Source organism: Arvicola amphibius, chromosome 10 (assembly GCF_903992535.2).
Source record: "Arvicola amphibius chromosome 10, mArvAmp1.2, whole genome shotgun sequence".
Classification (NCBI taxonomy): Eukaryota; Metazoa; Chordata; class Mammalia; order Rodentia; family Cricetidae; genus Arvicola; species Arvicola amphibius.
This window is the reverse complement of record NC_052056.1, coordinates 94,866,506-94,877,221: the sequence shown is the minus strand read 5'-3', so window position 1 is coordinate 94,877,221 and position 10,716 is coordinate 94,866,506. Positions and strand designations below refer to the sequence as shown.

General features: G+C 53.2%; 1 protein-coding gene across 1 annotated transcript; it reads right to left on the bottom strand.

Annotated features, from left to right (window-relative positions):
* Positions 1-1,381: 1,381 nt before the first annotated feature.
* Positions 1,382-10,004, bottom strand: Myl10 (myosin light chain 10). Its single transcript, XM_042055840.1, is given in 10 exon segments — positions 1,382-1,480; positions 1,579-1,627; positions 4,301-4,379; positions 7,064-7,168; positions 8,195-8,270; positions 9,132-9,245; positions 9,247-9,288; positions 9,290-9,403; positions 9,502-9,631; positions 9,745-10,004. Coding segments are annotated over 10 exon segments (1,068 nt in total).
* Between the last annotated feature and the right edge of the window lie 712 nt (positions 10,005-10,716).

Here is a 10,716-nt window from a genome sequence, read left to right as displayed (position 1 = left end):
TCTATGGGACAAACGGGTCTGACATGTCTTCAGTGGTGTCAACAGCGCTCAGCTCACGGTTTCCAGGAAAGCCAGTCTTAGAAAGCAAGGACTCTTCTAGAAGCCTTGGCCTCCTCTCTAGTGGATAGTCCGCTGGTAACCCAGGCCAGGAGATGCAGGCTGATGGAGGAACCCCTCTCTCCTGAGGGATGAGAAGGTCAAGGGCTGTATACTTCCTTAGTCTGTCTGTCTGACTGTCCATCAGTCCCTCTCTTCCTCCCTCCTCTCTTCTTCCTTGTCTCCCTCCTTCCCTCCTTCTCTCTCTCTCCCTCTCTTCCTCAGCTGTCTTGTTACAGGGGCAAAAAAAAAAAAAAAGTAGGGAGCCAGGGAGATGGCTTAGCATGTGAAGGCACTTGTTGCCAAGTTTGAGACTTCAGTTTGAGTACCAGGACCCAGATGGTGGAAGGAGAGTGCCAATGCCCCATGTGTCCTTTGACTTCTACATGTATGCTTACTTACATAATACATACATACACACATACATTAAATTAAAATTTTTTTAAATAACTATGATGTTTTTCATTGTTACTATGCAGGGTTAAAAATAACATACACACACACACACACACACACACACACACACACGGTGGGAGATGGGAAAGATATGAGACCTTTGTTAAAATCTATGTGCCCCCAGAATCTCCTGGCCTCTGTCTAATGTTTTTGCATTCTTGGTGGTGTCTTTGGCGGGCAGGCATTTCTAATCACAACAAAGTCCCCTTTAGCCCGGGCTAGTCCGTCTTCAATGCTATGCGTGAGGATAAAGAGTTCTCCGCCTACCCTTTAATGTCCATGCATGGATCTCTCCTCCTCTCCAACTTTGCCTGTGCCCCCCTGCTTCTGCCTAGTGTCTCCCTTTGTGTCCCACCCTCCTCCCCACTTGCGTTCTTTCCCAGCTTTGGTCCATCTGAGGATCTTTCTCCCCGTGGTCCTCATGACCCTACTGCACACGAGCAACCCTGTCGCATCCAGGCGCCTCACAGACGCTAGGTGCTCAATAAAACCCCCATCAATGAAGACAATGCCCCGTGGGCCAGATGGGGGCATTAAAACCACCCATTACTTCTAAACCCAGCTCATCAGGAACAGCTGAGCAGAGCTAGAGACTCAAACGTTTTGGAAAAACTAGCAAGGAGGGGAATGTTTCACTGTCTTCCCGACCAGAGCACTAACCACGCAAACATCACCCAGATGGACATCTCTGTGATATTTATTCCCGCTTCAGCCCTGGGCTCTGGGGGTGATGGAGCCTGTTTTCCCTGCACACGCTAGCAAGAGCCCTGCACTGGTCCCCCCACCCAGCCGATCTTGGCTGACTCCAGGTATGGAGGAGGGGCGTCTTCTAGTCCTTCTCCTCCCCGTGTGTGATAACATAGCATAGATTCCTGTAGTCTAAATTGCCACAGACATCGGGTGGGAAAGCTGCAAACATCTGCTTGACCTGGGAGAGGGAGCAGAGGATCAGGTTAGATGGGGGTGATGGAAGAAAGAGGCATCAGAGCAGGAAATCTATAGGAATCCCCCTCAAAGCCCACATACCTCCTCCTCACTGAAGCGGTCAGCCTGGGTCATGAGCTTTTCCTTAATGCTGTGGGTGGAGAGAAGCCATCATGTCTTGTGGAAGAGCTGCTTGGTGGCCACGTGGACACGAGGTTCCTAGGGGAGCTCTGGCCTAGGGGGCCCCAGCCTAGGGCTGATTCTCTCAGCCCCAAAGCATCTCTTTGAGTCCTAACTGCTTCTCTGGCAACCTGTACTCTTCTAGCAACCATGGGGGGACAGAATAAAATAATCTTGGGACTCCAACATGACCTGGAGGCCACTGAAATGCCCAGGGTTTGCTAACCATCAACCTAGACTGCTGCGGGGGTGGGGGAGCTCCTTTGTCTTTTATCAAGGGATGGAACCCAGGACCTGGGCCATGTTAGGGAATGCTCTACTGCCCCTCACTGGGGGATTCTGGGCAGGTGCTCTACCACGGAGCCACACCCCAGCCCCTCACTGGGGGATTCTATGCAGGGGCTCTACCACTGAGCTACACCCCAGCCCCTCACTGGGGGATTCTATGCAGGGGCTCTACCACTGAGCCACACCCCAGCCCCTCACTGGGGGATTCTATGCAGGGGCTCTACCATGAGCTACAGCCCAGCCCCTCACTGGGGGGGGGGATTCTAGGCAGGGGCTCTACCACTGAGCCATACCCCAGCCCCTCACTGAATCACTCAAGGCAGACACTCTACCCTCAAGTTATGTCTCCAGTACTCTTTACTTTCTTTATCTTTCTTCTTCTTTCTTTGCTTTCTGTTGTTGTTTTTGTTGTTTGTTTTTCAATAAAGGATTTCTCTGTGTAGCTCTGGATGTCCTAGAACTCATTCTGTAGACAAGGCTGGCTTCAAACTCTGAGATCTGCCTATCTCTGCCTCCCGAGTGCTGGGATTAAAGGTTTGCACCACCTGGCTTCTCTTTACTTTCTGTTTTGAGACATCTCACTAAGTTTCCCAGGCTGGCCTTGAACTCATTCTGTGACTCAGTCTGGTCCTGCCTCTCCTACCTCAGAGTAGCTGGGACGACCAGCCTGGCCCCACCTTGGCTTCTCCTTGGTGCGTCTTCCAACTTGTTTTGGCTGTCAGCCGACCAGCATTTCCCAGACTACGTCACACTGTACAAGAACATCATGGGAAGTTGCAGCCCAGTCTTCCCATGGGTCTCTTTAGAACTTGATTCCTGTGCTACTAGTGCAAGAATCCCCTTTATCTAGGGAAAACCAGGCTTGGGAGGGTTTCCGATTTGCCTGCCATCCCAGAGGGAAGATGTGGTAGGGTTGGGCCTGTCTCCTTGGGATCCAGGGGGAAAATTACTGGAGGTGGGGCCAGCACCCAGTTCTGCATGAGAACTGAGAAGGGGCTTGCAAGCTTAAGGAGGTTCTGTGGGCAAGGATGGGATCAGAGAGCTCAGCAGAGCCTCTGCTCTCAGGACATGCTCTGGCGCTGGTGGTGGCAGGCCCTGCCTGGTTAGGGAGCAACACACATTTTCCATTGTTTGTTACTATGGGGCAGTCACAGTTTCCAGGTTGCCAAAGCTAGGGACTCTGCAGAGACTCTGTTTCAACCAGATCCACTTCTGTGGCCTATCTGGCCAGCAGCCCCGTGTTCTACGTCCCCGCAGACCAGGACTGTTCCTTCCATTGCCAGAGTGCATTCCCCAGGGATGTCCCTTCCTCTCGCCTACCTCAGTGCTATCTTCATATTCCTGGGAGTCCCAGTCATGCCAAGGGATTTTCCTGGCTCCTCCAGAGTCAGGAATGAGCCACAGATCCCAAGGATAGGGTTTTGGTTTGATGTACCCTTGGTAGTCCCTCTGCACTCCAGAAAGCCTGACTCAGAGCCTCTGCAGACAGTTTATAAGAAGGGACGTGCACGTGTGTCTCCACCAGACCCCATCTGCCCTCTTCTCCACCCCACTGTGGGAAGCTCCTGTGGACAGCCAGACCCATCAACACCTGAACTTCTGAAAAATGGCTGTCACTGCATACCCATCTATCCCAGCTAAGGAGGGGCCATCTCACCAGCCAGGTTCGGAAGGGACAGCTTGGAGGTTAACCCAGTTTCCAGGGAGCCTGACCTTGGCTCTTTGTGCCTCCTGTGTGTGTATGGCACAGGCCACCACAACAGAACCCACCTCTGTGATGGCAGCCGGATGGCCCACAGAACAGCTTCCCATGGACACTTTTTACCCAGGCATCCCAAGCTGGGCTGGTCACTGATGTCCCCATCTGGCACTGTCCTCTCCTCAAGCTCTGCGTTCCACTGGCCTTGGCTTCTGGATCTTTGCTGGCCAGTCCTTCCCATTCCACCCCCACATCCATGGGCCATACCCCCCCCCCTTTCTGCTTCTTCCAGGCTCCAGGCTATTCCTCTCCACCCTGGCCAGGTTAGTAGTCCAAGCACACTAAGCCAGGATTCATACTCTGTTCTCACATCTGAAATGCCATTCCCACCCTACACTGGGCAACCTGTACGCATCCTTCAAGCCCCCCCCACCCCTCTCTATCCCCAACAACACTCAGAAGCACTCCTTAGCCCAAGCCACACTGCCCATCCACTCACACACAGGGAGAGGGGGACACCAAGGCCTGGGAGGGAGCTGTGCTGGCCTGGCTGTGGCCTCTAGCCACTGGATGGATGTTAACCTCGCTCAGCTGAGTTCTGAGGGAGAAAGAGGCAGGCCCGACATCCACTCTGGGGTGCCTCAGCTGAGAACTTACAAGTCAGCCTTGACAAATCCTTTTCCTTCTGTGTCAAACACCTTGAAGGCGTGCAGTATGGTCTCTTCCGGGTCCGTGCCTAGAGATGGCACATACAGGACAGGGAGAACAAAAGGGTAGTGAGGGCCTCGCAGAGGTGGTGCCAAGCTGAGCAGGAAAAGGGGCAACGACCCCAACTTCCACTGAGCCACACCCACAACTCCTCGCTGGGGGGGTTCTAGGCAGGGGCTCTACCACTGAGCCACACCCCAGCCCCTCACTGGGGGATTCTAGGCAGGTGCTCTACCACTGAGTCACACCCCAGCCCCTCACTTGGGATTCTAGGCAGGGGCTCTACCACTGAGCCACACCCCCACAGACTCTGAATCACTTATTTCAGTAACAATTTCCTTCAAAGCCACAAAGGTGGCACAAGAGGAACCATTCCAGCTGCATCGTCACCCAGCCCAGGGGCCACTGATCTACCTCGTGTGACCCGGTCTCGGAGACCTCTCCAATGAACTCCAACCTCAGCCCCACGATCAGAGGTCTTTTCCCTTCACTTACAACCTCTGTGTGTAACTTGAGTCAAGAACGAATCTCACCATTGTTGCTCCCTCACCCCCAGACCTCGGTTGTCATTCAGTCAAATCAGCTTTGAGAACTTGGACAGGTCACCTGACCTCCCTGAGCTTCAGTTTCTTCATCTGTGAAATGGGGGCCGCTGTCAGGAGAGTGAAGAGCACAGTACATGCTCCGTCGGGGAATCTATGTGCAGTGGAGCAAGTTATTTGCAACTAACTGTATGCAGTGCACTTAGGTTTCTGTAAAACCGCCAAGCTCTTCAAACAGTTTCTATTGTACCACATTTGTGGCTTTGAAGAAAGTTGTTACCAAAATAAATGAATCTGAGGCTGGAGGCATGGTTCAGTGGCAGAGCCCCTGCCTAGAATCCCCAGTGAGGGGCTGAGGTGTGGCTCAGTGTCTCCCTGGATGGCAGCTGGTGCCCTGACATCCATGGCCAAGCCCTTATCCTCATCATGCTGGCCCACACCTGGCTCAGAGTGGACCTGGAAAGCCCTTCCCTCCATCAAGGCCCTGCACTGCCAAGAGGTCAAAGGTCTTTTCGCCACACTATGTACAGGACTAGCTGGCTGGGCACTGCTAATGGCCTGGAATTTTATTTTGTTTTGCTCTGCTGTTGTTTTTTGTTGTGATGGGGTTTTTCGTTTCGTTTTGTTTTTGACTACATGCCATCTAGCCCAGATTGGTCTAGAACTTGCTGTATAGCTGAGGTTGGCTTTGAACTCCTGATCCTCCTGCCTCCCTCCTCCCAAGTACGGGGATTACAGGTATGTGCCACCACACAGCTTAGCGGATAGGCTTTAGTAAAGTCAGTGAATCAGAGCTACCAATCCATCCCTGTTCTGAGCCCAGCTCTAGGTCGGTGCTTCACCACATGGACATAGGTCACCCCATCAGACGAGGGCGGAGCCCACTTATTTCCCCCATCAGAATGAATCAGGCCTGTCTGTGTCTTCTCCATTATTCAAAGTCAGGGCTCTGTGCCTCTCTCATCAGACTACATGAGGGACCTGTGTCTCTCTCCAGTAAGAATACGCCAGGCCCATGAGTGTGTCCCCTATCAGAATGGGTCAGAGCCTTGTACGTCTTCTCTATCAGATGGCTGTCACCTAGGATTAAGGGCTTCGTCCCCTCTGAACAATAACCAGAGCCAGCGAGTCCATCCCAGATGGGCTTAGCAGCAGAGTTGAGGGTAGCTTGAAGGTAGAGAGGCTAAAGGTGCAGGGATGCTGACAGGGGCTTGCTGGAGTCCCACCCTCCAAAGCCACGGCTTCCCAATTCTATCAATCAGCTAAAACCCCCCGTGTCCCTCTAAAGAGTCTGGGCAGTTGGAACAGGTCTGCAGGTGGCCCCACCGTCTTCCTGGGGACCAAGTGTTGGACCTTGTCAGCTCTGGCCTGGCTGTGGGACACTCACCTCAGTCAGCCACTCCCTGCCTTGTCCCCAGAGAGGGCCTCTGCTCTGAGGCCTGGGAGACCCATAAAAAGCCCTGTGTGGTGGCTCCCTGCCATTGTGGGCAGTCAAAGGACTGTCTCCTTGTCTCAATTAACGGCTGCGGCTGCGATGGTGCCCGTCCCAGCCCACTGCCCTCCCCGCTGCCAGCCTCTCACGCAGCCCTAGACAAGTTTGCATGACAGGCCCAGCTGGAGCCCCAGGCCTGGAACCCCAGCAAAGATGAAAACAAGATGCAGTTCGAGGTCCCCAGCAGGGCTTCAGTTGTCACTCTGACTTAGACCCAGACTAAGTGAGCCTCGTGCCTCAATCTCCTTGTCTGTAAAACAGGTCATCACAGCTGAAAGTGGTGCCCCTTTCTGTGAGCACCCAAAAGAGGCCATAAATGAACTACTGTTCATCTCCAGTGCACAGGTCATATCAGGGCTTAGAGACACCATCCTCTGACTCTACCACTGGACCACACCCCAGCCCCTCACTGGGGGATTCTAGGCAGGTGCTCTACACCTGAGCCACACCCCAGCCCTGAGTGAATATACTAGGCAAGGGCTCTACTAAAAAGCGTTCTCCACTATGCACACAGGTGGAAATTGAGGCAGGGTACAGGCCAATGTGTACAGCCAGGGGATAGTATCTGGGAGTCTTATCACGTTTCCATCTGTGTTTATATAACATAAGGGCCAAGCAGGTGGGCATATCTATTTCCTGCTCCCAGCCCTCCCTTGGGTCCCCCAAAACCTCACTCACCCTTGAGTTTCTCCCCAAACATGGTCAGGAAGACAGTGAAGTTGATGGGCCCTGGAGCTTCCTTCACCATGGCTTCCAGCTCCTCGTTCTTGACATTTATGCGACCTGGAGAGGGAGAGGGAACAAGTTCAAGGACAACCTCACAGTGTCTCCTGCTTCTACTGTTCCACCCACCTCCAGCGGGTACTGTCCATCTACTAGGGAAACTTCAGGGAGAACACTGGAGTCTACAGGCTGCTGCCTCCACCCTCGTGCTTCCTTTCTGTCCGTCCATCCATCCATCCATCCATCCATCCATCCATCCATCCATCCATTTTCCTAGGAAGCAGAGCCATCTGTCTGTCTGTCCATCCGTCCATCCATCTATCCATCCATCCATCCATCCATCTTCCTAGAAGCAGAGTCATCATCCATCCATCCATCCATCCATCCATCCATCCATCCATCCATCCATCCATTTTCCTAGGAAGCAGAGCCATCTGTCTGTCCGTCCGTCCGTCCATCCATCCATCCATCCATCCATCTTCCTAGAAGCAGAGTCATCCATCCACCCATCCATCTTCCGAGAAAGCAGAGCGAGCCACTCTGCATCTCCTTTTCACAGACTAGCACAACAACAACAAATGAACAAACACGCAAACCGAGGCTGGAAGAAGTAGGAGTGGGAGTGCGTAGGAGCCTCAGGTCTCATGCATTCCTGGACATGGGAACCCTGGATTCCGCATGGTCCCAGTGGGCAGTCAGGTTACCAGGACCTCAAAACTCCACCCATATTGGTTACCTTAGTTAATCAACTCCAGGTTTTCCCCAACCCCAGCTCTCTACTATTTTATTTTGAGACAGTGTTTGGCTAAGTAGTCAGGCTATCAGTGAACCGGAACTCCACCTGCCTTGGTGTGCGAGTTTTGGGGTTACAGGCACGTACTGCCGCAGCCTTATGACCTCTTGGTGCCCCAGGGCCTTTGCACAATGTCAAAAATTATCTCATGATGTCCTCCCTAGCCACCAAGTCCTCCTGCCCCATGGAAACCTTCCCCTCCACTGTGCCCCCTCACTGTGGCTGCTTTGGCTTACCATTAGCTCACTCTAAAACCCAAGGTCCCAAACTGCCTCAGTTTCCGCTTTACGCACCCAGTGCGGCGAAGGTGTCCCTCAGGTCCTCCTTGTCGATGAAGCCATCCCGGTTCTGGTCCATGATAGTGAAGGCCTGATAAAGACATGGACCGTGAGCCACCAGGGTCTTCCCAGGCCAGCCGGTCCCACCCCCTTTCTCCAGATCCGCGACTGGAGGACCCTCAATGAGGAGCCCCAGCTTCTCAGAGCTCCAACCTAGTTTAGTGTGCACAGCATCCTGGGAACTGTAGTCCACCCTCTCTCAGCCTCTACCCTAAGTGCTCTGGGACTCGGCACTCCTAGTCTCATTTCAAGAGCACAGTGACTCAGAGAGGGAAACTGAGGCTCAGCGAGGGAAACTGAAGCTTGGGGAGGGCAATCGAGGCTCAGAAAGGGAAGGGCTCTTCCATAAGTCAAGTACAGGCTGAGGTAGAGAGCAGCAAGCCACCTCCGCAGGCGCAAAGGCAGCCACGAAGACCTTGAAGAATGATGACAGTGTGGGCAGTCACTGTGGACAACCTCTGAGAATCCCGGTAATTCTCTGTGATGGTTCGTCTCTATTTTTGACAACTTGACTAGATTTAGGATCACCATGGAAACACTTCTTGGCGCATCTATGAGGGGTTTTCTAGCCTGGGTTAACTCAGGAGGGAAAACCCACCTTAAGTGAGGACGGCACCATCTCATGGGCCAGCAGGGTTTCTCACTGAATGAAAAGAAGCAAGCAGGGCTCCAGCCTTCATCTCTCTGTGCTTTCTGACTGAACGCTGTGTGAGCAGCTCACGTTCCTGCCGCCACACGTTCCCCAAACCTGACCGACAGTACCCTCAGACCCTCAGACTGTGAGCCGGAGCTAGCCCTTCCTTCCTTAAGTTGCTTTTTTTCAGGCATGTTGTGGCTGGAGAAAGAAAGTAGCGAACACAGGTGCCCAGTGTCCCCAGGGCCACTGACCAACCTCTTTAAACTCCTGAATCTGGGACTGGTCGAACATGGAGAAGACATTGGAACTGGCTGTGCCTTCTGCTCTCTTCCGGGCTCTTCTGGGTGCCTGTGGAGAAGAGGTGAATCCTTGTGGCCATTGCTTCCTCCAGAGGTCAGCGGTCATCAGTGCCAGGCCACGGGTCCCGGGACACCATGATCCACGTACCATCGTCTTTCTTCCCTGTACACACAGCAGCCCGCTGGAGCGGTGGTCCGAGTTTCACAATTAGTTGAGACAGCTAATGACTGTCAACCTGACAGGGCATAGGGTCACTATGGAGACAAACCCTGGGCATGTCTGTGAGGAAGTTTCTAGACTAGTTAATGGAGGTGAGAAGACCCACCTCAAATGTGGATGGCATCATCCCACGGCCTGGGGTCCTGAACTGAGCACCAGAGTTCACCTGTCTGCTTTCTGACTGCAGATGCAGCGTGACCAGCCGCTTCATGGTCCTGTTGCCATGACAACCCCACCTAGTGACAGACTGTATCCTCAAACTGGGAGCCAAAAAACCTGCCTCCTTTAGCTTGCTTTTGTCATGCATTTTGTCCGAGCATGAGAGGAGTAACGAGTTCATTAGTCTCACTTTCTCAGCTCAGGCAAGAAGTCTACGGAGTGTCCACTGAGCAGGGTGGGGCCACTGCTCCTGACCCAGTCACTCACCCCCGTCCAGGCTGCCAAAGCAGGCAGATCCGAATGGGCTCTTTCTATCCCCAGACCTTCTGTGGAGTTTCCTGAGCTCAATCCCATAACCCCAGACTCTGCTGGAATCTGGCCTTCTTGTCTAGTTGTAAAAGCTTCCAGAATATTCTCAGAACACTGTCTAGGCTCTTGGTCCCGCAACATTCATCCTGGACAGGATCTCACGGCTCCCCAGCCACTCACCTGGGTCCTTTCCCCACTCCAAACACACTTTGAGCCGCCTTCTAACCCCAGCATCTGCTCCTGTCACCCCAGAATGGGATGTGTATGTGTGGTGTGTGTGGGCACACATATGTATGTGTGTGTGTATGTGTGTGTGTGTGTGTGTGTGTGTATGTGGACGTCAGAGGACAGCTCTCAGGAATCAGCTCTCTCTCTTCTTCCACTGTGTGGGCACCAGGATCATCAGGGTCACCAGACTTGGCAGCAAGCACCTTTTACTTGCTGAGCCACCTCTTGGTTATATTTTTGAGACAAGATCGCTCATTGGCCAGAGTTTACCTACTCAGCTAGAGTGGCTGGTCTTTGAGCCCCAGGGATCCACCATCTCTGTCTCCCCAGTGTTGCTATCTCTCCCCAGCTCCGGGATTGCGAGCCCATGTCATCACATCCCACATTTCCTTTTCCACCTTGGTTCTGGGGGTCAAACTCGGGACCTCATGTTTACAGAGCAAGCACGCTACCAACACAGTTCTCCCCAGCCCCTTAAAGTGACCCCTGATGTCAGAGAGGAACACAGGTCTGGGCTCCACCCCTTCCCCAGCAGCTCACTCCTCCTCTAAACATTATTTATCCACCTAGCTGGGGTTTCTCCAGCTTCCCTTCTGCCACCCTAGCACCTGTGTGGTCCCCCAGC